The following is a 26,367-nucleotide window of genomic DNA, read 5'->3' as shown; positions in this document are numbered from 1 at the left end:
CCTATGAAATGGATTTACAAGGAAACGAAAACGTTAGCCGGAATCAATAAGCAGTTTTTTTTTAATTGGTGGGGTACGGGCGCAATTTTCGTAGAACAAGAGTAACTAGAAATCGGATAGGATACATCAATTTAACGTTTCGCTCCGTGCATACAAAACTACTAGTAACTTCAGAACTTTATTTAACTAATTCAGAAATGGAGTGAATTCGGTACTCTACTCCAAATATTCATATTCATTATCTTTTCTGTACTAACTATTAACATTTCCGGCAACGACTATCACTGATAGCATTTTATTTATTGCAGCTCGGTCGTGCCAATACTCTGCCAACGAATGTGCATAATGCTGGTGCAGTGTTGCGGAAAACATTTCATCACCTATAATGAAGAATTATCATAATATTCATGCAAGAGGTGTCTAGAAAAAGAATTATTGATTAGAACAAGGCAATTTCTCGAGCATTTTCTTTAGCTTAGCAGCGAAGGTCTATGGACAGTTCAGCGAGCAAGTGAGCTACAGTTGGACCTAATTACCCCTACTGTTATAGACTTCTCTTTGAAGTTAGCTTGTAGTTAATATCCCTGTCTAAGACGTTTAAAGACTCCTACGAATTGGTTATGTATAATAGGTACCACATCTATATCTCTTAGCGGCCTCTCAAATAAGACACTATCATTTCGAATAACGAGGACAAGTTTACAGCACCTCACCGTTCATAATATTAAAGCTATGGTACCACGAAATTGACGATGTCTGAATCTCCGTGGGAAAATATAAAATCCTGGTTGTAGATTAGAAGTATGAGCGCAGCCACACCTAATTCCCCTTAATCGTACCCGAAAAATGGCGTGGGAAATGACCTTATTTCCTACGAGGTACCTTAGTACAGGCCACCCTTGTACATTCTTCGCGTCTACAACCAAGCGGTTGATGATCAAATCAATGGGTTGTCCTCAGCAGCCTGTTTAAATAAAACCAATAAATTGGCTGCTGAGACAACCAAAGCGTGTACAAGGATGGCGCGTTCTAACGAACTTTGTAGGAATCAATGACTTCGCCTATGCCGTTTTTCAGGACGATTAGAGAGGACTGAAGAAGGGTCACACTAAGTAATTCACACCCCGAACTCTGTATTTGCCCACAAAAACCCCGAAATCGTCAGTTTGGTGATGATGTGCACTCAACATCAGAAAACTGCACAGATGAGCGCATCGCCTCAATGTTTCATACAGTAACGTTCTCTCGCACACTGGGAGGATCCTATCAAAACCAGAAGCTTCATATCTATTCCCTTAAATTTATTCTCAAATTTATGACGGGTCGTTTAGTGTGTCGGGTAAATAACGGATTACTCGTAAGTAGAATGCATATGCTAAGCTGGATTCTCTTCTCTGAAAAATAATTTGAAAAATTCTGCGGCAGTTCAAGACCAGATGCGTGTAACTAGACTAATGAGAAAATCCCTAATGTTCTTCTGAACATTTCCATCTAAATCTCCCTCGTGAATGTATCTCTGAGGGTATAAAAAAAAGAGTTATAGATTGCTAGTTGATAGTTTGCTTGCAGAAAGAAAAACAGACAGAAAAGAATATTAATGACAGATTCCACAACCTGGATAAGCAACTCCTTATTGTTAATGATGTCCCAGAGAACTTGCTGTTCCGGTAATACCTCCGTCTGCGTCGCAACGTCGTTAGTAGATAATGAGGCGATGTCGTTAATAGTTAATCTAGTGACATCGTTGCTGGTCAAACCTAAGGGTGACCTGAAAGCAAACCACAAATAGTTTAATGTTCGAATTTGTTCAAATAGAAAATATGGTTCACATATAACTAAAATATTGGAAAAACAAAAAAATAATATAGCAATGGTGGATACGTCACCAAGAGAGATAGGCAAAGAAAGAAACATATGGGAAGTGATTTTTACATAAGAAAAACAGGTTCTGTTGTATTACAGTAGATGAAACAATGATAAATCAGTTTGTTGTTGCATCACTGATATTTGAGGTTGTTGAAATCACACACCTGAGAGGTACATCCTCAGCAGCAAAAGATAACGGAAGCAATGGGGATGAATCCACAGCCGTTATCGAGGACGGTGCGTACATTGACATTGGTGCCCATTTCAGAAAATCCTCATTACCCCATGGTAGGAGTGTGGACTTGAACGAGTTGACCTCATCCAGCGTATTTTGATCTGGATACCCATCGGAGCTATCCGATGAAAGTACATGATTCGCTGGAGAGACCAACGGGGTTCCATTCGTTAGTGGTGATGGGATTTCCGTGCTAGGAGCAAAATCACGCAGTTGAAGTGGATCTTGTTCTTTTACAGCATTCACAAACGACTGCGTTGGTGTCTTCGGGCACTCAATCGGCGTAACTGGAGGCAAAACCGGAGGAGGCAACTGAAACATATTTTCTTGAACAAATTTGTCACCAAAACTAAAAAAAACTTCTTGTGGAAGTTTGAGGGTTATAGAACGAACAAAATTGGTGTACATACGATTACCAGAGAGAGAGAGAGAGGGAGAGAGAGGAGAAAGAGAAAAAAAGAAAGGAAGGGAGAAAATAATGGTGTAATGAGTTTCTCTAGTGCTAAATTCGAAGAGAACCAAAACCACACTACGTAAAAGGCGCACATTTTTGAAAACGGGTACAGAATTACAGACATGGAGAGGAAACAAAACAAGAGCTAGAATAATTACTGCACTCTACGCAACACTGTTTTCCAAACTATACAAGATTTTAATTGAGCTGTTGTCACGTTAGGGAATACATAGACTAGTCGAAAAAATGCAATAATCATCTTAATCATCATTCCTAGTCTCTGTTCTCACAGAGTTGATGTTGTTATTAACGTAATTCAATTAATGAGAATATTTGCACAATATTAGCATGAAATGAATTAAGTTGGTTCATTCCGCATGAAGCTGAACCGGGATGATTCAACCCCAGGTCAATGTAAGAGAACGTCATTGTTGTCTTATTTTGTGAGCAGCTTTTAGGGGAACAAAAAATTATAACCGTAACATCGAGGAACTTACTACGCCATACTTTAAGACCCACCATTTACAACAGAGTCGACTGGATAAGCCAGCAGTGAACAAAAGAATGAAAAACTTAAGCTCAAAATCAATACACATAAAACACTGGGTATTTGTAATTTTTGTTGAATGTCATCTTATCCTTCCTCCTATCAGCGAACTTCATACATGTTTTAAAAGAAAAGTTCGTGGCAATAGCGATAAAGTGACCGTGCGTAGTTCGTAAATACATATACGTTAGAGAAAAAGAAAATAAAGGTGCAATTTTAGGTAAACAACAACAAGCCTCACCTTAAACGGTTTCTTCGGCAACGATAATAATCCTGAATGGCTACATAACGGATGATGATATATAGGCTGTCCATCAGATCCCAATGGTGTGACAAGTACGGCTCGCCAAGGATGCTTACCGTTTCGCGATTGAAAAAATACAGTAGCTCTGAAAGTATGAAAGAAATGATCTACGATAGACTTCAATACGCTTCAAATCAAGTTATCATGCACTCCTCTTGTACATAATTGTGCATAATCAACAAGTAAATTTGTCTGTATCCAAAATATCTTACAAATACATAATTTAACATCAAGTTCACCTGCATTTCGTATCAGGACGAGGAGGCGTGTCACCTTCAGTAAGATCAGTCCATGCAATAAACGCACAACCATAGCTAGGATGTTTCATGAAGGCATGGAACGAAGATTGATTTGGGGTATAATTTGATACCTGAAATAAATAGCAATGATGTATGAAAGAGCAACAAAAAAAAAAAAACGCAGAAAATTACCGTCCAGTTGTCATCCGTTCGCAATAAAGAAGCGTTCTGAACACGAATTTCGGCATCATCTCCATGCACCTACAAAAAAAGAACGCTCTTTAGCTAAATATACTTAGAAATTACACACCACCAAGCAAGCACGCTTCAGAATCCAACCCAAAATACATGCAATATCCAAAACAGCATTACAAAGACAAGTCAAGATCTAGCAATCAATACCCCGACTCAAGAATTCTACAAAGTCCCCGCACAAAGAATGCTCCAATATTACGGATCAGATTTAGAGTACAGTTGGCTCTACACCCACATAGCAACGTTTGGAAAGTTAAAAAAAAAAAAAAAAACGAAACGATATGCCTATCAGATTATCAGAAGCAATTCTCTGGAGATCTTCCATAGCTGATAACCCAAAACAGCTGTGTTTTTTAGTTTTTTCTTATATGAGTTTTTTCTTATATGAGTTCATAGCTACACCAGCCAGTGTTGAAAACTTTGTCCCAATACAATTTTCATTTTTCAACCTTACTACCACATCTTCACCAACTTATTCACTCAAGAATGTGAGAATACTGATGGGACCATGTATCTATCACAAAAACATAGTTCACTTGACCATATGACTAATACGGCTAAGAAGTTGGAATAATCATGTAAGTGGCTCAATTCGACATAACTTCAATAAGAAATCACATTATTTCGGCACTGCCAACCTTTAAAAAGCACAAAAGAAATAAACATCACCTCAACATGAGTTGCACTCCATGGTACATCTTCAAACGCACCAGTCCAGACTACTATTATTTTTACACAGGTCATGGCACGTAAACCATGAATGAACTGCTGTGCAGGAACAAAAATACGTCCTAAAATGGAAGAGATACTAAGGTTAAATGAACTGCTTGAATAAACAAGTAACAGGTAATTTTATGAACAAACCAATTATATCATTCCATAACCACGCATTACGCGCATCCAAGGAAACTCGGTTAACAACAGCATGCAAACTCAACAACAATTTTGATGAGTCCATAGGATAGTCAATAACCTCATATAACTTAAAACAACATCTATTACACATTAAATAGTTCACTGTGAACGATACAACAAGGAATATTCACCAAACCAAGATTATCAACTCGTCGCACGACCCAAACGGCGCGCGAATCCGTATCTTGTCTAATAACATCATAATTAACAAAGGTACCAAGACTCATCCATGATTTCCGTAATGAAGCTGGCAAGCGTGCTATACCAGATTGCTGGAATTTAAAAACTAGAGAGCTGAAATGTGTTAAGCAAAAAATCTGCTCTGATGAAGAGTTATAAAGGGGTAGTTAACACTAAAAGCTCTGCTAAGACAGAAAAGTGAAACTTCGAAAAACTCACTGCAGAATATACAGTTAAGTCTCCTTCACGAGGGCAAACAACAATAACACCGATCTAAAATAGAAGAATTAAATGCAATATTTTTAGACGGTTGCTAGTTTAAACCTTGGGATTATATATCATAAAAAAACGAGAAATGAATCAGAACAAACTACGCCAAACCGTACAAGATTAAGTGAATCTTTCTGTGAGAATAAAAAAATAAACAAAAACGGGGACCGAGCTGATACAATCGGAGAACAAGTAGAAAGATGAAGAACGCAAAAGGTGTTGAAATATCGTTTGATAGTTGTACGGGAAAGGGAAAAAAACCAATGCAGATGTATGAGAGAAAACATAGTTCTTTATTATCCGTACAAAGGAAATTACCTGGCCATTTGCCATTTCGGGAAATTTATCAGAAGTTTTCTTATCATCAACAGTGCTCATATTTATACTCCACGCTACATAACGACAATTATTGATATCGGGTTGACGAAATATCTGAAAAAATTTATAAGTTGGATGCTTTATCAAGCTAAAAATTCGCGGCTTCTATTCACACAAACAACCTTCTTGAAAAAAAAAACCTCGTACACTTCTATTTTTAATCCAGGCTGGTCTGCATCTATTAAGACATAGAATAACCTTGGAATCATTTTTGCAAAAAGTCTTTAAATTAAACAATCATTTACAGCAGGATTGGCTTTCTTGAGCCTTGTTAAAGAAGATGCAGAGCTTCTTTAAACAAAAATTCCTCCTAAAATGTGTTAAGAAAAGAAAAGCGGTTTCTTTCGGTCAGCTAATCTGGAAAAAATGAAAGCAACCGAAACGTAGCCCCTTAGTATAGTAAAATGAGACTGTCGCCCCATTCATGCACTTTAGACAGTACCTATCAAACTTCGTTGGATATAATAAGAACAGAACATAATGAGTACATGTTGCTGTTGAACCAGACAAACAGTAACGGATCTACCAAAATAATTCTGCTAAATACTCACTACTTACGACCAGAGTCTCACGTGAACGATGAAAGAGACAAACTAGTTAAATCGCTCAAAACAATCCCTACTTCAGTACAGAAATGGAACTCAGACCATTCCTGTTAAAAATAAATGCGTTATTGAGAATATTCAAAAGTGCATAATATCGATATCGTAGCGACACTGCAGTATCTAAGCAACGTGTCTGGGCGAAATTGTTGGCAGCTATTTTCGTTCAAACACCGAAACAATAACCTACCTTTAACTGAATAACTTTACCAACTTCTGCTCCCTTCCCCAACCACGATTTATTATAACCGTTTCTAGCCGAATACGGTACAAAAACACGACCATATTTTTTAATCTCAGCATAACAGAATCTGAGAGGTGTACAAATCAGCGAATGAAAAAAAAATTAAGTACGAAAATCGATAAATAACAGATATGCGACTCACTTATCAGAAGCTTCAGTTATTTTACCGGATACCGCTATCAGTTCACGTTTTTTAACAACAGATGATGCAACATATTGGCAATCATTTTCAACTTGACTCTGCTTCTGAGCAGTAAAAATAACTTCTTCATCAGCCTGAAACCAAATATAACATGGAAACTTAGATGAAGAGAATGAGGAATGAACGCAACGGGAATTGCAAGTAGAAACACTATGCGACGAACTCTGGTTGAAAGGTGAAAGGAAAAATGCATGGGCAGATCCAGAAGTACTTACCGAAAATTTTTCACGAAGATCACTGCATTCACTTGTTATAGCGGCGGCAGCTACTGGAAACAACACATTCCCTAGACGTGCGTCTTTAATATACGCGTGTTTCTTGACTATCTGAATGAAAAATTTTGAAGAAAAATAGGAAAGAATTAGAAGTCATCAATTTCTGCTCAGAAAAGAAACTTTAACAGCACATTCCAAGTCTATGTCAAAAAAGAAGAAAATCAAATATGAAGGGACGAGACCGCACAGGTTTTCTATGTGCTTCAAGTTTATCGCATTAATTTGCTTTTCTAGTGGATTTTCTACTTGTATACCACTAGTTATTCGAGCAGATTAAAAATCCCCTCTTTTTTAAGCAAATAAAAATCAGAAGAACCAAATTCGATACCTAAAAAGTAAATACGATACGAATGGAAAAAGAAAAGGATGACAGGTTCGGAATCTACTCGAGTGCTATTCAACCTGTATGTATATTCAGTCGGACGCTGAATGCTTCAAACACAAAACTAGTTGAACTACAACACTCATCGTAGAGATTTTATCGATTTTAGAAAAAAAAAAACACCACAAAAGGACGGGATCGAGCACACATTTTTGAATAGATTTTTGAAGGAACAAATTCTGCAGTACATGGTTCCTACATACCCCGTTCACTTGGACTGTGACTGCCCAACATCAACCAAATCTAATTTTACAACCAACTTTCTAACTATCGGCTAAAAGTTATGTTAGTTAATGTTGTTTTTGCACATAGAACCCGTAGAAATTGTGTTTCAAGTAACCTTTCGAAGTCAGATGCAATCGGAAAAGTTCGATGATCATCGTTTACAAAGTTAGAGTTACGATCTGTGAAATCTATAAAAATGAAATTTCCCCCAACTAAAAACAGAATTCACTTATCGTCATTATACAGGAACTCTTTAGACTGTAATCAACAACGAGTTGAAACGTTCAAGGTGAAATCGGAGCAAAATATCTAAAGTTTTGTAATTCTTATTCTGTTTCGTCTTTTCTGCATTTCGTTATCGGACCGCAATCGGGCATAAACTTAATTCGCACACTAGTCTTTAGTTCAAAAAGGATTACTGTACGAAAAAAAAAACAAAACACTTACCCCATAAATACGCCCTTCACCTAACGCCCGACTTTGACTCATATTTTTTGCAAATCAAATCCAGAAATAATCTGAAAAAATAAACACTAAGAGAAACTAAACGAGATGCGAAATGCGCATAAGTAACAAGCAACATCATACAGATAAACTTTGATCAATATTGAAAGTAACGTAGTGAGACGGTTCCCTATCACTAAATGAGTAGCAAATGTAAGGAGGCGAATAAAAGGACCGCACACTTGAAAAGGGTCTACACAAATATGACTTGAACCTTGTTCTCGCAAAGTAACAACGATATCAATGAAAGATAGCCGGTGATAAAAGAGATGTGTTGGTAGGAAATGTTAAAACAAGTGAAACAAACATCTTAACAGTTTCACGGCTATAGCGTACGCAAAAAAAAATGACAAAATCGGAAATCCAAATTTCGAAAGATCTGCGTTTCATGAAAAACATAGGTTTGCAGGTGAAAATGTAGTATAAGGTATGAATATTTGCTCAAAACAATCGAATTGTGCTCTGAAAATGAATGTTGGGCACGAATAAAAGAGTAAAGCAGTCGCCGTAGAAGCCGACACACACACACACACAGCGCAGTGTTATTCAAACTAAACGATCCATACGATAACAATATTTGCTAATAAGTGCAAAAACTCAACACGTTATTCATAAAACATTAGGTTAATAAAAAAAACATTCGCTTATGAAGGTGATTGGGACGGGGCTCACGCTTTATGTCTACAAATCCGAGAAGAATTTGAGCATTTATCTCAAATTCCTACCCACAATGCAGTTTTTCCCAATAAATGTTTACATTGAAGCGAAAGTCGTAAAATATTAGACAAAAAAAAAAAGAAAACATGGTGAGAACGGCAGCCGTAGCTTGTATTGGGTCGCAAAATTACGTGAGTCTCACAAACCTCACGCCAAGCACGCTCGCAACTCCGCCGTCTACTAGCTAGGTGCGGGTGTTCGAGTATTCGAGTGATTCCGAATGATTCGATCGTGTAGTCGACAAGGGGATCTCTCTAATGAAGCATGAACATTTCCGATCACGAGTTTAGGAAGTATGTTAACACGAAAACAGAAGTGAGAGCGATATAAATGCCTGAGCAACTCGTCCACGGTTTTTCCTGACAGAAACGAATCTACTCAGAAAAAAAAGAAAGAAAACAAAAAAAGTGTCTTTGCGGTCAAGGCGGTCCCAGAAATCTGTTGTCGGCTATCTTCTGTCAGCGCGCTCAACGATACGCCTGGCGAAGGCTACAGTCGCCGCCGAACGTATTGTGCGGGCCTTAAGCACTACGTACTCGGCGGCGACTACCATTATCCCACCTCTCTGGTCCCTTCGATCGATACGATGATGGTATCGATCGAAGATCCTCAAAACTCCTTTTTTTACGCTTTGCTTTTCTCGGATAACTTCTCAGCCTTTCTAAGTCATAGTTAATGAAAGTGCTCCGTTGTCATAGTAAAACCTTTTTTCGCTAGAATGGATCAGCGGCGTACTGATCGGTCCTTCTATCGATCCACAGACGCAGAGAGGCAGGGTCTCAGCGTCCATCGATCGATAAGCCTCCGCTAGGGGATGCAGCGCTTCAAACTAGCATTATATGTTCGACAGCGACTGTCTATAAGCGTTCCTTTTAATTCCTCCACATAAAACGACAAATTATGGATAATGAATTTACAAATTACGATCTATATGGATTTATCGCATGCATATATTATAAGCATGAGACACAGATATGTGTCCATACAACCTACTAGACACTATAGAAAGTACCTAAATGACTTTTGTGCATAACAAACTTTAACTAATTGTTAGATGTCGCATTTCGAAAACACGTAGGCGATACGATACAAATCTTGTGAAGAATGTTTTTTTTAATCGAAAATAATCATAATCATGATCATAGCTCAAACTATACAACCACAAACCGAAAAAGAGCTAACCAAATATCCTCGGGAATCGTAAGGTCGACGTAGATAATTTTAGGAAAGAAATAATTCGTTTGCTACCATAGTGACGGAACAATAAGGAAATCAATGAAATCTCGAACGTTCCTAGACGTTTTTTTCCCGCTTGACCGGGATGGTATCGTTAGTTTTTCTTAGGAAGACACAACTATATATGTATGTATGTATGTATAGTCGGGTCAAAACCATCTGAATCCCGATACTGTAGCGTAGGCGGCTGCGCTCGTAACGTTGCGGTGAAGCCAGCGGTTCCAGTCGTTAGCGGTTGGAATCAAGCTGGGTCAATTCCTTGCTTCACTCTCACTGCAGCGATGATTAGAGATAGCAAGGGTCCCGATCCGATCGGAACCATTGACTCGGCCGCGACGCTTCAAGCGTAGCCGCTCACGCAACTGATCCGAGCTTTAGGTCGTTTTGACTCGACTACATAAATGCGCTAGGGGCAATCATTCTGGATGTTGTGATGGTGTTGAAGGCAGTGTAACAATGCAGCTTCTGTTCTAATCGTACTCTAAAGAGGCTAAATAATTAAAAACACGCAATAAATATTATCTACGATTTATAGTAACCTAGTAACTGCAGGAAACAATTACATAATAAAATTGCAATTGCAAGCGAACACTGTGCACAAAATTCCACAATATTATAGACATCTTGTGTTTGTGTGGAATCATTTCTCTGAAGAATTTTTCAGTTCTTACATTCTTTGTCTTTTTGTAAAGATGACTATGTACATGGAATCAACTGTGTTTATTTTACGGAGTCATACAGGTTTGGTACCTTCAATAAAAATGTAAAACTCGCATCACAGTTGAAGAATTTCTACTAGAGAAAACAACACACATACAAAAAGTGAAAGCACGAAATTCTAGGACGTTTTGGTTCATTGTTCCTTAGTTGTCAATCGATACATTTTGGCATCTCGACTGTCTTTGTACATCTAGTACTAGAATACTGCAACCGAAGAGTAAAAAATAAAAAAAAAAGAGATAGACATGATGAAAAAGTAACAGTACGTTTTAAAAAGGCGAGATTCACCTGAAAAAAAAAATACTAATTGCATCTTTTCCTTATCGACATTGTGCGCTCATTGCCAGCCAACACTAGCGTTCGCTATCAATAAGCTTGTTTTTGAAAAAAAAAGTGGAGGCGACACATATGAATTCTTCTCGCCTTTAGCTGTATCTTACTAAGGACTAGAGAGTGACTCGGTTAATCGCATCAGCGTAGGTACCTAATAATTCCTAATGGTGGGAAATTTCATCAATTCTGGTTACGATCTTATTAAGCATAAGTGGTAGAAACGAGAAGATTTATAATCGCCAGAACTGCATTCACATTCAAGGCTTAACCACCAAACACGTAACCGATGCAGGCACAGGCTACGAATAAACAACAATTCGACAAATACTGCATCTTGACAAATGTTTGCGTTATCCATATGTTCGTCAGCGCGATTACCATCACAACTGACAACTGCGAAACATTACTAAGCAGATAAGCTATGAACTTCAGCCGAACCACTCAAAAAGCATTCAAAGTGCAATAACGTTATATACATGACGGGAAATAGAAGAAGGATTAAAAAAACAGTTCTTATGTTGTAGTAATGGAAAGCCGTTCTCCGTCACTGTGCACGCAGTCGCCTGGGGTAACGTAACGAATGGCTGTCACCTCAGTAACTAGCAGCTGACAAAGTAGCTTACATAATAAGCACACACAATCTTCAAAGTAGATATTAAAGTGGATAAGTCGCATTGAAACTCGAAAATAAAAGCATGAATTACAAATTAGCCGACAGCAAACGAAAATGAACGAGAATCGATGGAAAAAGCACACGTCAGAATAAAGGAGAATTATATTCAAGGACGCTTATTCAAATGTCACGTGTGTTAACAACCATATATGCATTCTTTAAATTTCATTTCGCTACCGTATGTGCTAACGCTTAAAGATTTTGAAAAGTCGGAGAACGTGACCATACGTTATACTGTGAGTCCATGCATTGTTTAATCCAATTCTATAGGTTCTGTAGAAATTATACACAACAAAAACAAAGAAAAAAACCTAACAAGAACAATTCAAATATAACAACTGTCTCAAAAATAACAACTGCGAAAAAGTGTGCTGGTTATGACAGTTTCGTTGATCTTACTGTGCTTGCACGTATTCCTCTTGATTCACCGCTGTACTTTTGCATTTCTGTTCGCACTGTTCCAACTTGCGAGCGCACTTTCTTTACGGCCTCCTTATATCGTTTACGATTCTTGGTCTGAAAATATTCCGACAAAAACTAAACAGTATTCTAATATACGAGTGGAATTTTTCTGTTTAGAGACATAGCTCATAATAATTGCTGTCTGAAAGTAGTTTGCCGCTGTAATTACAGTCTTTCACCATATTACCAGATATGATTTAAAGTCCTCCGCTCATTAGCAAAAAGAAAAACGTTAAATAGTAATACGAGCATAATACTTTCCCAAATTTTTCCCGCCATTTTCCCGCCAGCGCCATTAATCAAAATATTCCACTGTATACTATAGTGACGGGACGCGTACACAACAGATTAATTAGTACAACGTCGTTCCGCGTAATATATTGACGGGTGTTTTTCAATTAAAATCTCCATGGTCTGCTTCCGACATCTCGACACTATTGACATTAATAAAGAAACTAAATATGACAAATAAACATTAGGACCAAAAGATGAGACATCCGATAATGAAATAAAAATCTACTCCATCTAAGATGAAAGAGAAATGGCATGCACTAAGAACAGTCTTATCATGCCTTGTATAAATGACTCAGCTGTGGCGCACACATAAAACATTCATCGTGAATCTTCGGCACAGCTGGGAATGTATTCTTCTTAGACGCAATTTCATTGGATGCACACGTCTTACAGCCGGCGGCGAACGTGTTGTATCGATATGAAGCGTTATGGCTTCGGTGGTCCCGGTCCTGTTCAATGGAACGACCGTCTGCAGACGAACACGTAACGCGTTACGTCGATACAACACATTCGACTGAATATTCGTATTCTGCGCAGAAATTGTATAACATTGTATAAATGAAGCATCAAGCACTTCATATAGGAATAGGCAATCAAAGTTTGCAGAATGATAAGGAATTCTTTCACGATATTACAGGCGCTTTTTCAGGGAAAAATCGTGTTAGTGTCGGTGGAATCTCGAATTCCAGAATTAAATTAATTGTATAATAACAGTACGAAAATTACTGTAATTCACTACATAACCACAATCTTCCAAAGAACCGTTAACCACAGACCACATAACCTCTGCATTAATTCTGCATAACTGCAGAACAAAGGTCATTTTATTGCGAGAATTTCATCATAGAAACAGAAAATACAAAAATTCAATTATGGGAACAGAAACAAAAAACCTACACTCCATGTTTTTGTGTCTCAGAACCCCTCACTTCAACTTTTGATTCTTATTTCTTAATTATCTCGAGTATCATTGCATAAAAAGTACCGAACCATCCAAACGAAAGACATCTACTGATCTGTCCTATATGAAAGCACAAGTTCAATAGAAGTGCAACCTAATAAGAGGCTAAGGCTGCAGAACTATTAATGTGACATTATCACTTTACAATTACCTAAATCCCATGGTAATTGGAATTATAAAATTCACCGAAAGTTCACCGTGGCGAAAAAGTGTGTGCTTCTACTCGTTACTGAACAAATGAACATTAAAAAGAATGCATTGGAAGCTCTCATGTTATTTTCTGAAATTTCATTTGACAGAAAATTGGAAAAATTTTAATTGTTACACCTGGTGTCGTGGACAAAAAATCCTTTCCACTACGTCATTCCATACATGCACAAATGAAACTATTAAAAATATTACTAAACCTACCTTTGCAATTCTTGGTGTCTTTTTCTTCCTGCCTTTCAAATCTGCATTGAAGTTCTTCTCTATCTGCTTATTTGCTTTCCTTCTCTCTTCCGGCGACAAGAACTCATTATCCGCCAGGTCTCCTTCAACGTTCTCATAATTTTCCCCTTCCACGGCATCCATCACTTTTTTCTGTAAAAAACCATCTACTTGACTGAAATGGAGGTTTCATTATAGTAATAAAATCTGACGTTATACTTCCTAGAGATGAGGGAACGACCATTTCTTTTTTTTCTCTAGAAAATCAAAAATCGGTCAAGTACAGAATGTTGAAATCTCGATAAATGGAGGCAGATGATGATGTGTATAGATGTAGGAGAGATAACGATAAGTGCAATAGTAATGTGATCATTCTGCTGTGTTTTAATGGCGGCCTTTCAAGTCAGGATAATCTCGGGATCGACAGTGAACTGAGATTCCTCTAATACTTTCATACAACACCAGTTTAATCAAATTAATTCGGCAACATTTCAAACCACTGGCTTCAACTTTCGAGTTTTCGGACTAATTTGAATAAAAAAGAAACCCAAAGCATGTAAATTTCGAAAATGTCAGATTATTTACACCTTCCTTTGCTCTATTTTTTCCCTACAATTTAGTAAGTAGTGCTACTGTCTCCTTCCTTCTTTTCTAATTTTTTTTCGCATAGGTTTCGCATATTTGGGTCTTTCTATGAAAGGTTCATAAAAATATGAGAACTTCTCTACAGCTGGAACTTTTCCAAGTTTAGATAAGGCCCGAATATATTTACGACCGTTGCATTCATCAAAGATAGGCAAATAATGCGTAATAAGCACGAGCATAAACGCATTCCTATACCAACATTCCCTCAAGGGGTCTGTTAGTCTTCTCAATAATTAAATTCAGAATAACTCAACTAGAACTGTATAGATTCGCCTGGGAAAATATTCTAGTGGAGCACATTTTTCTATGTATATTTTTTCGCAATTTTCTAACGAAATAATGGATTTCTCCCAATTTAGTCGAAAAAAAAAATTAAATGCGTAGAAGATCCTCAGCCAGTAGTCACCTGATATGATATACGGTGAGGGTTCTTTTGATAGATACTGCATTACGTTAGAAGTAGTATCCGCTTAAATTCTCTCCAACCTCTGAGATTTCAAAGACTCGATGGATAAGACTGAAATTGTGTGGACAACCACACCAAAATAATGCTACCCAATCGACTCGAAGCGAAGAACTCTGTCATTTCTAGAAACGAATTTTAGAGTCGAAATTTCTATGGAAATGACTCGATACGATGAAAGTTCACATTCCGAAGGGAGAATCAATCGTCGACCACCAGGAAGATAGTCGCTCTATCCGGAACCGGATGTAATATCGCGTTGCCCGAAGCACATATTCCATCACAACTTCTCTGTACGTTATTCCCCACTATTCCAGTACTAGGACAGCGCAATACCTTCTACAGAGGCCATAACTGCACTAAGAAACCTTCAAAAGAACCAAGCCCTCAATTTTATGAATGCTGCCAACAAGTTGACGGATCAATAACCACCAAATCACAGAGCCGTCAGACCAATACTTATTTGTGTTGTGGTAATTTTTACTCTTTGCCCAATAAGGAAGTAATAGTCTCTTACTTACTAATGTTTGCTCAACAGAAAACATTGGATTAGACGTTAATAATTTATGTTCTTGATATGATGTTTGTCGCATGAAACAGGGGCCGAACACCTGCCACTTTCAACGAAACTAACAACATTTGAAATTTCTCAGATAACCATTCGAAAAGATCAGATCGAACTTCTCATATTGACAATCTCGATACTAAACTTAGTATCAAACAATTCCCAATCTGGTTATCGATGCTGTTCATTAACATTAGCCAAACTTCTTTTTCCACTATAACTCAATATCTTTACAGTATTCCCGGATTAGTGCTAGAAAAAACTGAACGAAAAATTTAAAAACCCTATGAAATTGACTTCTTCTAAACACCAAATCTATGATGACGCTATTGCGAACGCTTTGGTGACGTTGATGTATGGAAAGCGGAGCAAAGAGAATTATATTTCTTTAGAAAAAACCAAACATCACACAAACATATATTCATATTCTGACAAACGTCTTTCCTCTGGAAAGTGTCGGATTAGTAAGCCAATCCTCGTTACAAAGGGAATAATAAAGTACTGAAAGTTCATATATATTACAGTTATTAGCCTTTTAATGTCGGCTGAACATCAGCGTTTTTATCGCTGCCTTTTTATTTCCAAGAAACGTGCTTACTTTCTCCGGCGATGTCAATTAGATTCGTGCCGAATATGTGTATCCGAGAGGGGGAGGGGGGATTTTTCAAGAGGAGCTTTTATACTGATACTCATAACCTATAAATTTGTATCTATCATTATATATTTTATTAGTTCATACATTAATGTTCATACAAATATAGTCGGGTCAAAACGACATGAATCACGAGTGTAGTTGCGGTGCATTTGCGTACGCGCTCGAAACAGCGCGATGGAGTCAGCAGTTGGAACTGAGGTGGGAGCGTTGCAAACTGAAGCGATGGATGGTGCCAGCAAGATTTCCACCACGCTCCACCGAGAGATTCCGCGTACGCAATTGCGTATGTGCTTATTGCGTATTGCGCACGTACGCAATTGCATACGTGCTTCATGTCGTTTTGACCCTACTATATGTCCTTTATTCCAGAACGTGTTTTATTTATATTTTATCAATTCGTTCCTAACTGTTAACATAAAATATGTAATTTCGAAGAACTCTCTACATTCTATCGCCTCTCTCTTTTCCCGCCTTTCTAACACCCTTCTTTCCTCATTTATCGCTTTCACTATACAACTGTACACCACATACATAACAGACATTAGCGTTGCGGTTTTTAAGAAAATCATGCTCACAACTTTTTCGTGTAGCGTCAATTCATTTATCCCATTTATAGTAGAGCCAAAACGAGGTGAAACACTGTATAGTTGCGTAAGCGGCTGAGCATTGAAGTGACAAGGTGGAGACAGTGGTTGAAATCGACATGGGATGTTCTTCACGTCGTTTTGACCCACTTCTTACTAATGTTTTGAGCGATTTCTAATGATACTTTCATTACTCTATAAATACTAAGTAAAGTACTATATAATATATAACTAATATACGTATAATACTAATTTACACTCTTACAATACTTTTTAACATCACTAACGGTAATATAATCAACTCTCTATCTCGTCTGCCTAGTTAAGCAGAATCGGGTCGCTCTATGCATCGACGTTGAGAGAAAGAAGAGAGAGAGAGTTAGCCGGGACTGATTTCGTTACTGTCGCCGCGTCAAAACCAATAACAACTACAAAAGCCTCATGTGCTTGTGAAATATGCAAATCAACAATTATTGGCGGCCTCAAGGGAGCACCATCAATGTACTGGATATTGACACATGTGTTCGTAATTGCCAGCGCATAATAACTGTCGTTCATAATGACATACACTTTTCATTCTACGACTGACAAATACATTCTTTAGGAATTTCTTTAGAAATAAAATGCCTCGGGACCTCCCCCCCTCCACAATCCATTTTTAGCTCTAAGAGCAACTATTTTCAAATACTCAAATACTATGTTATGATGCATGCCCAACTAACTACCATAATAGAGGACTGGACATAAAAAATGAGTTTTCACTCACATCTGGTGGTTTATTCCATTATTTCGCTTAAGGATATTGTTTAGTTTTTGCCAGACTACACCTTGTGCATAACTTACCTGCACAGTTCTCTCAGGGAATTGTTCAACAACGATATTTTCAATGGGTTCTCCACTCGACACTTTCCTCACTAATTTCTTGAGTGCGGAAGCGTTTTTGTCCAAGAAGGCATCCACGCGTTTGATCATCTTTAAATAAAAACCTGATTCATGATGACGGTGTGCACTTTATAATATATCCAATATGATATCCATAGGAGTGAAGGTAGTTCCAAACAGTGATATTCTAACCTCAGAGAATTTTTCAATTCTTTCTAGTACAGGATGCGTGTCCACCATCTCATCCGTAGCATTCTTTTTACCCAATGCTTCAGCTTTCAGTTGCAGAAAGAACATCATGTTCAGAATATACCTAAAGAGAATATGTTTACTTAGCAGAGAGGGATGTGTTTGTTTATTAACTCATTTACACCTTGATCTCCACCAACGGAGCTTATTGGAAGAGATGAAACACTGACGAAAGAACATAGAGAATAGAGAAAAAAAATCAAGGAAGAAGCAGCGAAGCAATTCCGAGATGACTATGAATGACTGTAATTATCAAAGATATGAATGAATATGAGTCCTGATGGACTCCCACAAGATCACAAAGATTCAAAGCCTCATTCTCTTCGGCACCTCCTTTGAATCACCTGAGTGCCGATTCAAAAGAGGTGCCGAAGGGAAGAGGAGAAACTGACGGCAAGAAAAGGGATTTCTATGGATCCTATCGTTAATTGTCTACGTACAACTGAATGAGTTTGTCAACATCAAATGGTATTAATTTAGTGCAAAGTACCATTGCTGTTCCAGGAAACAACCCGATATCAGCTGAACTTAAAGGAGAAAGAGTTCTGAAAATGGGTAACAAATGGGAACAACTATAGTTAGCAAATAACTGGGCTCTTATGCAACATTTTTTGTAGCAAATCCCTGAGGAGGTGAAATCTCAGTCAGTGATATGGACCAGTATTTTATTTCCAAAAAAAAGCAACATTTGATTGTTGTGGGGCCTTTGCGTCTCACATAATGATGTGTAAAGAGTATCGAAAAGTATAAAAGTGCTCACGTTGTGTACACATCGTGCACCAACAGTAACTGCTTGCGAACGTTTGAGTTCTTAGGAAGGATTTCTACGACAGCTGCTAGCGGTTCCACGATCACCTTCATCAGATCCTTCTGCAAGTATTCAATTCAGAAATCAATATAGCAGCTGAAGTTGAATAATTTAACAGACAAAGCAAAGTTCTCAACAATTTACCCTTCTATTGTATTCTTCGATAATTCCGACGGTGCGTTTGTTAAGTTTCTTGACTGCTGGAAATTTCCATTCGAACACGGTCTCTTTGACACACTGAAACAAACAAACTCTGTTGTAATTTGAAATTTTGTAGCCTAGACTGGTGCAGTCTTTTAATTTTAGATTTCGAGCAAACGACCACAAACACATACATCGCTTCGACTTCGATAAATTCTAAAATTGATACACACAATATACCGGAAAATAAACAGCAGTAAGCCGAAAGGTATACTGCGTGGGATTTTTGTGAATTCGCGATGAAAAAACAAAAGCTCCTATACCTCCTCGTTATCCGCTCAAATACTTCAAATTTCCGTATACACCAACAGGACAATAGAGAGTTTCTTCTCGGAAATAATAGAGCAGAAAAATGAAACACTAACAGACTGATTTTCCGCAGTCTTCTCCTCGTTCTCGAATAATTCAGCAGCGAGTGCAGCCGCTTTATCCAATGCAGCCTGCCTGCCAGCCGCATCTTCCTCCTCTAGTTCAGCATCCTCGAGTTCTTCTTCACGCATTCCTCCCCAATCCTCGTCAACATATCTGAGTACTTCGCATGAGTAACAGTGCAAAAACATAACTATACTGCCACATTTTTCAATGTTGTTGCCATGGCCCACAAAAAGACAGAGTCTAGTCACAGGTAGGATTGATGCAACGTACCTCGTTTGTGAGTTATTTTTTATGAGCGGCGACTGACACCTACATAAGTATTTTTATAAAAAGAGTGTCGACATTTCACTACAGGAAGTATTGACGGGTTACGATTAATAAACTTAAAATTCCGAGATTAACGAGATTAAGCATGCCACTCATCTGCTGCAAACAGTTCTTCCTTGGAACAGTCAACGACTGCATGGTTAAAATTGGGCGTGCAGAGCAAGATTTTGTTTCTTGCGCAGCTTACCAATGATGAAAAATTCTTGCGTTTCTTGCGAAATTCAACGCTCTAACGACTTGGTCATGAGCATAAAATCATCTGCAGAATACCAATACATGCAAAACTTATATGCCAGGACTAGCATAACAAGTAAATAAAATGCATTCTATGAAACGTTTCTTAGTTTCGAAGAAAATTTTGACTCAGAAGATGAAATGCAATCTTCTAGCATCGAATTAAAATATTTAATTATCAAATTAAGCGTTACTCACTCCGTCCCATAAAAATCCTTTCTCTTTCGTCCCCATTCGTTATCAACTACACCATCTGAAACGAAACCTTGAGAAAAATCGGCTAATTGGAATTAAAAGTCTGATAAGAATGTGGGAAGAAGTGGTTTAATTCCAAATGATTTTATGCTTTAAATAGTAGAATATGTGGAGATGGCAACAATCAATAATACTATTATTATTACTTGCTTTAACATCGCCGGAGAGCAACAAAAGAACACACAACAAACTTACAAGATTCTGTTCCACTGTCATCATCAAAATCGGATTCAGACTGCATTTCTTCTTCGGATTCGTCTGCTTCCACGTTTAACACTTCCTCAGCTTTCTTGGCCTGAAATGAAAGAAAAAAGATCGAGAAAAACGTTATCAGGGGCTGAAAAATGACTGCAAATTTAATCGAACGAAGTGAGCGAACACATACTACATCGATAAAAATACTGCTAATCAGAATTAAAAATAAGCTAATGTAAACAAGAAATCGGCAAATTGAAAAATCCTTCTACTTATCAAGCTGAGAATAATGAAACTTTAAAAACTACAAAAAAAGGGCCCCACTAGTAAGATGGCACATACGTGACTTCAAGGTACGAAGGTAACATTGTTTCAACTAGATGAACAGTACCTTTTTCTTTTTATAGGCATTTGGTGCTAATTTTCGATTTGCAGCATGAAACGTGTCCACTTCATCCTGAAGCTCATTATTTTCTTCTTCGAAGTCGATATGAGCAGATCTGAAACACAACAAGGATAAAGTATAGAGCGAACAACTCGAAGAGGGAGATTTTATGGCTTTGATAGTCGTACGTTGAAGAGGAAAAGTGACTATATAGCGATCTGTGGAGTTATTTAACGACAAGAAGTCACTTGACAAAGAAAGGAAGGCTGATTTCTTATGGAGTGCAATTTCTTGTGCAGGAAGTCATAAGATTTATCTCTATTCAAAATGATCAAGAAATTAAGGATTGTATTTGTCCTTAAAATCGTCTTTTACAGCAACAACAAACTTCTCCGAAATAAGAACAAACGAAGAAGAATAAAAGAAGAACTTACGCCATGTTCTTTTTCTTCCCCATGGTGTCGATACAAATCAAACAATCTAAACAGGTGAACAGATGAAATATTGAATAAGACGATCGTCATATAGACAATCTAACAAGAAAGCACCACATAGAGACAATACGATGTAAAAAACGTGGAAGATAAGAAATCAACATAGATCTGAAAGGAAGAAAGCGTATTCCAGAAAATTTGGCTTATTTCATTGCAAATTAGGAAGGAAAAAGAGTGTTCTAGAAATTATAAGTTATGTAGACATGTAATAAAGAAAGAGAAATCTTCGTCTCCAGATTGTAATGCTGAATACAAAGAATTATTTCATGAGAGGGAGCAAAAATAAAAATCTGCGCCGTGGTAGTTTTCCGCGCGCGGTGTCGTGCTGTTGCCGTTGCGATATCGCAGAAACAATTCTGACAAGAACGCGATAACCCATGAAGGACATTCTTAAGACTTTAACTTTAGTTATTGTCGACCATTCAGATCAGTTTCAGCGAGCTTTTCCAGGGTTTTGAGTTTGAGGTTTTGTCCCACTTCTCTCTCAAAAAATGTGTTCCAAATAAAGCCATTGGTTATCCTTGCTTCAGATCTTCACAGGTCATGCGTTGTTCAACACCAGACGAACTTGTCCGTATGGTTAGACTATACAAAATAGAAAATAAAGAGGAGACCAAGGAATGGGAAGAAGAGCCGGAGGAACCACTTCCTCAAGTGCGTCTAATTCGTTATCCGTTTTTGATTTAAGAATGAGTTCTAGCATAATTTTATAGAGCACAGTATGCTATCAATTGGAGTAAAGAGTAAGCTCAGTAATTCTAATCAAGTCTCTAACATCGTGGTAGAATGATCGTTCGCATGCTAAGCAATCACACCACTGTCGGGTTAGGTCGCGCGGTTCTGAAGTCTGCGGGCAGCCTTAAAAATACCTGAAACTCATTAGTACCACTCATCGTTGCAATCCAAGTAAAACCGATGGTGGTTCCAGCTCGATACCAACCGCTAGCTCGACCGCAGCCGCTAACGCAACCGCACCGAGCTTCAGGTCGTTTTGACCAGACTACACTATCCCTATAGTAGAGTCAAAACGACATGAAGTACGTACGCAATTGCGTAAACTGATTGTCTCTCGGCACTTCGGTGAAGCGTAGCGGCTAGGAGCGTAGTGAAGCACTTGCTGGTACCACCCATCGCCGCAGTTTGCGACGGTCCCACCTCGGTTCCAACTGCTGCCTCCACTGCGCCGTTTCAAGCGCGTACGCAAATGCACCACAATTACACTCGTGATTCATGTCATTTTGACCCGACTATATCTGAAGAGATAGAAACCCCAAAAAATCTCTGCAAGCGAACAACAAATCCGAAGAAGCACGCACTCAAAATAGCACGTGCTAGAAGTTGTATTATTACGGTCCAACTGATTATCGTGTTCTTCACTACACTGACCAAAGGTGCATGCAGTTTTAGGATTGCTGTGGACAGTCATGCCGTCCATGCGTTTTCGATATGCATCACGACGATGTAGTCCGATGGGCAAAAGAATGTGCCAAGCAAATTCCTCACCAAAGTTCATATGATTTCTTTTTTTTTTTGCCAAAAGTTCTAATTCATTGTTTTGCTTAGGTTCATCGTCACTTTACTCCCACTTCTACCCAGACAATAGAAATTTCGAAAAAGGATCAGCCGACGACATGTTTTCTCGTGACGAATATAGGTTCCCCCAATGATTTCCTTTTTAAACAGCTGTTGGTAGCTCTTCAACATATTCATCACATTTCAGGAAATTTCAGTTGCTTGATATCGCGTCGTTATCACCTGACACCAACCTGTATACGTTTGCAATATCTCAAGGGATGCCAAATCTGCCCGTTGGAAGTCATCTTCGAACGAGGTACATGCAACATGGTTATATAGGAAATTCTCTTTATCTTACCAATCCTGATCACAAAATTCTGGGAAGAATACAGGGGATTTGAGGATGATACACCTTGGATAAATCAAGTAAACAATAGCACATCTCCTATGAAGACAGAGAAAAGGTTGATGTAGAGAGCACTATGAAACGTCGTTTCTTCGTGTGAAAAATCAACAAAAAGGTGCAGTACTCGTATATAGACATTGGTACTATTACCATTGAGAAATCACAGCTTAACCTAGCAGTGAGCGACAGCGATAGTATACAACAAACCCATACATTAAACAACTTGTAAGTAAAAAACATGAACGAAGCAACGATACTCTGAACACGTGTGGGTATACAAAGAATACGATGAATAATTACTGTATTTAAACTGTCCATCAGTTATTAAACATTTATGAAACTTTCCTCTCCTCATCGTTTTTTCTTACTTTTGCCGGAACGGTCTAAATAGGACGTAAATTAGAATGCAACGGAATTTTTCGGGTTAGCTCTTTAACAGTCTATGCTTACAGGTGAAAGTGGAGCCTAGGTACGAAAGATAAAAGAACACTAGTGGCCAAACTGCGTCCTCATTTGAACATACCTCTTTTATCCGTTGTTCTGCTTCGTAGAGACTCTTCTTGTAATGTCCTCGTTCAATGGGATGTCCACGAGAGAATTCGAACACTAAATTATCAATAGTTTTGAAGAGTATCGCCAAAATATGTAGTTGTTGCCCTTTTTCTCAAACCTCGTTTACTCATAAGCGTACGAAAATAACTGCTATTGCGTAGCTATTTCTAAACAGTCATGAATATTTTTACCAAACAAAAGATCTAAGGCTATTCTGCAGGTTTTCCAGGTATCCCAATTTATCTTACAAAGCACTGGGTAGTGTTAAATAAACAAAACAGTTTTTAAATAAATTTTCAACGACACAAGCTTGTAGAAGGAGACACCAAACAACATTCCCAGGCTTATCAGCTCATTCTATGGAAAGTGCAAAAAAATCCCATCTATTTTCAAGTGAACGGAAAAAGAAAGACATTTCTTCAAGGAAGATGAATGATGTGACTGTCTAGAAGTTGTTACACAAAGGGAACTCTTTTCATTGTAACAAATTGGCTAAATAGGAGTCAGTGCGATGCCACGTTTAAGTAATTTCAGAAGACAAGAAAGCTGTCGTAGGCACACGAAAAAAAATGTTCGCACCATTTTGCTTTCGAATCCCAGAAAGTGTTCAACAAGAACATGAGAAAAGTGGTAATACGCGAGGGCAGCCACTAAGGAAACTAATGCAACATTAACGTTTCTAATTGAACCTACGTGATATAGCATGAGCTGCTGTCCATCCTTTCCTATCAATGAGGTAACGGCAAATTAGGTAACCAGTGCGGTTTAGTCCATGCGTACAATGTACTCCTATCAACTTTTCATCTGTAAACGTAAATAATTACAGAAACTTCTCTTTCGCTGTTTTGCTCTTCCTATATTCAGGACATTCCACTGACTGTTATTGGAATCGCTCACAAATTCATCAACAGTTTCCAAGAATTTCTGGACAATATCCTCGCGCTCGCTTACTTCGTGTCCAGGGCAGTTCATTTTTCTGAAAAAAGTAAAGGGCCGTTCAATAAAATTTAACAATAGGGACACGAAATACGCATAAATAAAAGTACTAGAGGATCTTTTAAAGAAAAAAACTCACACGTACTTGACGTTATAATAGTCCCAATCACTCTTCTTATAATACCTATCTGTGTTGGTAAGGTCGACAACAAGGCCTATGGTTTTTCCTTGTTGTCGAGCCTAAAACTAGAAACATAGTTGATTAGTGCATTGTCTCAAATTTACATCCTATAGTGCTTGACAAGTTCTTCCCAAATATGAATGATCTCGATATACTCCCAAAGAAAAGAACAAAAACAAAAAAAATACAACTAAAATGATGTCCAAAACAAAAAGCCTGAGAAAAATAGTAAAATTAGATATGTTTCAAGTTTCAAAAGAATCACATGCTTGAGTGCAATTTTTTAAAAGACGAAGAAGGTGAACTTACAGGTGCGCTGTCGCCAATAGCAATATGAGAAATTAAACATTTTTTACTACCAATACTAAGGAATGAGGGTGGAAAAAGTTCATTCCAAGAAATCACACTGAAGCCATTGGATCCCAAACTTTCCGTGAATCGTGAGAATATTAGAAAGACACTCACTAAGGTCATTATTCGTTCGACATCAAAATGTTCGTCCTGACTTATATCATTCTTCCCGGCAAAAAATGACTTGTCAAGAGGTGTTTTAAATGGAACGAAAGGAGTGCCTTCCAGATCACGGCCTACAGGATCATAATTCAACCACCTGTAAGAAATACTATATCTTTACAAATAGAGAAGGGAAGTCTCTTAGATTGGAAAACTATTAGCAGTTGAGTTGTGGAAAGAAAAGAAAAGGACTTACCTATCTGGTATCTTTCTCCCGCCTCCTCCTTGACGTTTTGGTTTGTGGTACGGTCTGTAGCAAGAGCTCTCTCTAGACATCGCGACAGTTGAAGATATGCTTAAATTATTCTTCTTAAGGTTCATAAAAATAAAATAACCCTACCAAGTAATTTAGAAAAAATCTATGAATCTAGTCAATATCGAACTGAGGTCATATGAACAATTTTTTAGATGAAATCTCAAGTTGAAAAGACAGAAGATACCCCGTTGGGTCTCGGGTCTCGTCTAATTAAAGGACCCAATCTGGAACAACTTGGAGCGCGACGAGGCCATCTGGTAGCTCAGTGTGCTGTTCCATCACGCTCTTCTGCTTTTCTTCATTACAGCTTGTACGAAAAGGGATGTAGGATGAGTCTAAACGCTAGAAATATCAAAATGTCGAAGGGACAGTGTCGTGTGGTGTAGATGAAAGTTCTACGCAGAATGTAATCAGGCCTAACTCTGCATGAATATGTTATATATTCGAAGGGCATGGAGAAAAAAATCCCTGCTTAAAATTTCTGCTTTGTCCCAGCAAGTTGAACTGGGTTAAATTACACACGATCTTTACTGTATCTGTATTATCTGGTGGAAGGCACTCAACCGCGCTCATACTTCTGGGAACTCTTTCTTCCATTTTGTTCTTAGAAGCTTTAGAGCCTACATGATCCTCTAAGACCAATGCTTTGGTCTTACGGGCCCGACTTATTTAGTTATTTACTTCCAGAAATGACCGAGTCCCCCCCCCCAAAAAAAAAAAACAACACTTTACCGTTTGCTTTATCATTCTCCGCCACAAGTAGGTTACGTCGTAGAACTACTCTTTGTA

General features: G+C 38.0%; 4 protein-coding genes across 7 annotated transcripts; 1 reads left to right on the top strand and 3 right to left on the bottom strand.

Moving 5' to 3' along the window:
• Nucleotides 1-299: 299 nt before the first annotated feature.
• On the bottom strand, nucleotides 300-8,062 carry RB195_020458 (uncharacterized protein; the record flags this gene model as incomplete). The annotated part of the gene is made up of 15 exons (XM_064188756.1): nucleotides 300-380; nucleotides 1,615-1,768; nucleotides 2,031-2,413; nucleotides 3,344-3,491; nucleotides 3,646-3,776; nucleotides 3,838-3,906; nucleotides 4,570-4,691; nucleotides 4,765-4,882; nucleotides 4,947-5,087; nucleotides 5,215-5,268; nucleotides 5,584-5,697; nucleotides 6,436-6,556; nucleotides 6,632-6,765; nucleotides 6,907-7,017; nucleotides 8,021-8,062. The coding sequence occupies 15 exons, from the start codon at nucleotides 8,060-8,062 to the stop codon at nucleotides 300-302; spliced, it is 1,923 nt and encodes a 640-aa protein (XP_064044637.1).
• A 12-nt stretch (nucleotides 8,063-8,074) lies between these two features.
• RB195_020457 (uncharacterized protein) lies at nucleotides 8,075-21,182 on the bottom strand (the record flags this gene model as incomplete). 2 transcript variants are annotated; one of them, XM_064188755.1, is made up of 13 exons in its annotated part: nucleotides 8,075-8,091; nucleotides 8,162-8,168; nucleotides 12,156-12,272; nucleotides 13,885-14,055; nucleotides 17,658-17,786; nucleotides 17,889-18,009; nucleotides 18,706-18,815; nucleotides 18,898-18,990; nucleotides 19,320-19,479; nucleotides 20,089-20,143; nucleotides 20,341-20,440; nucleotides 20,732-20,840; nucleotides 21,160-21,182. In XM_064188755.1, 13 exons carry the CDS (start codon nucleotides 21,180-21,182, stop codon nucleotides 8,075-8,077), a joined length of 1,212 nt encoding a protein of 403 aa, XP_064044635.1. The 2 variants fall into 2 exon arrangements, with proteins under 2 accessions (XP_064044635.1, XP_064044636.1); XM_064188754.1 differs by lacking the exons at nucleotides 8,075-8,091; nucleotides 8,162-8,168 and having other exon boundaries at nucleotides 12,132-12,272.
• A 580-nt stretch (nucleotides 21,183-21,762) lies between these two features.
• RB195_020456 (uncharacterized protein) lies at nucleotides 21,763-23,208 on the top strand (the record flags this gene model as incomplete). 2 transcript variants are annotated; one of them, XM_064188753.1, is made up of 5 exons in its annotated part: nucleotides 21,763-21,873; nucleotides 22,627-22,726; nucleotides 22,783-22,873; nucleotides 22,940-23,050; nucleotides 23,127-23,208. In XM_064188753.1, 5 exons carry the CDS (start codon nucleotides 21,763-21,765, stop codon nucleotides 23,206-23,208), a joined length of 495 nt encoding a protein of 164 aa, XP_064044633.1. The 2 variants fall into 2 exon arrangements, with proteins under 2 accessions (XP_064044633.1, XP_064044634.1); XM_064188752.1 differs by having other exon boundaries at nucleotides 22,940-23,135.
• Nucleotides 23,209-23,472: 264 nt separating this feature from the next.
• RB195_020455 (uncharacterized protein) lies at nucleotides 23,473-25,598 on the bottom strand (the record flags this gene model as incomplete). Of its 2 annotated transcripts, none has more annotated exons than XM_064188751.1 (7): nucleotides 23,473-23,523; nucleotides 23,664-23,746; nucleotides 24,386-24,496; nucleotides 24,571-24,668; nucleotides 24,768-24,868; nucleotides 25,275-25,419; nucleotides 25,519-25,598. In XM_064188751.1, the coding sequence occupies 7 exons, from the start codon at nucleotides 25,596-25,598 to the stop codon at nucleotides 23,473-23,475; spliced, it is 669 nt and encodes a 222-aa protein (XP_064044631.1). The 2 variants fall into 2 exon arrangements, with proteins under 2 accessions (XP_064044631.1, XP_064044632.1); XM_064188750.1 differs by having other exon boundaries at nucleotides 24,774-24,868.
• Nucleotides 25,599-26,367: the final 769 nt, after the last annotated feature.

Source organism: Necator americanus, chromosome II, assembly GCF_031761385.1.
Source record: "Necator americanus strain Aroian chromosome II, whole genome shotgun sequence".
Taxonomy (NCBI): Eukaryota; Metazoa; Nematoda; class Chromadorea; order Rhabditida; family Ancylostomatidae; genus Necator; species Necator americanus.
This window is presented reverse-complemented; position numbering and strand designations above follow the sequence as displayed.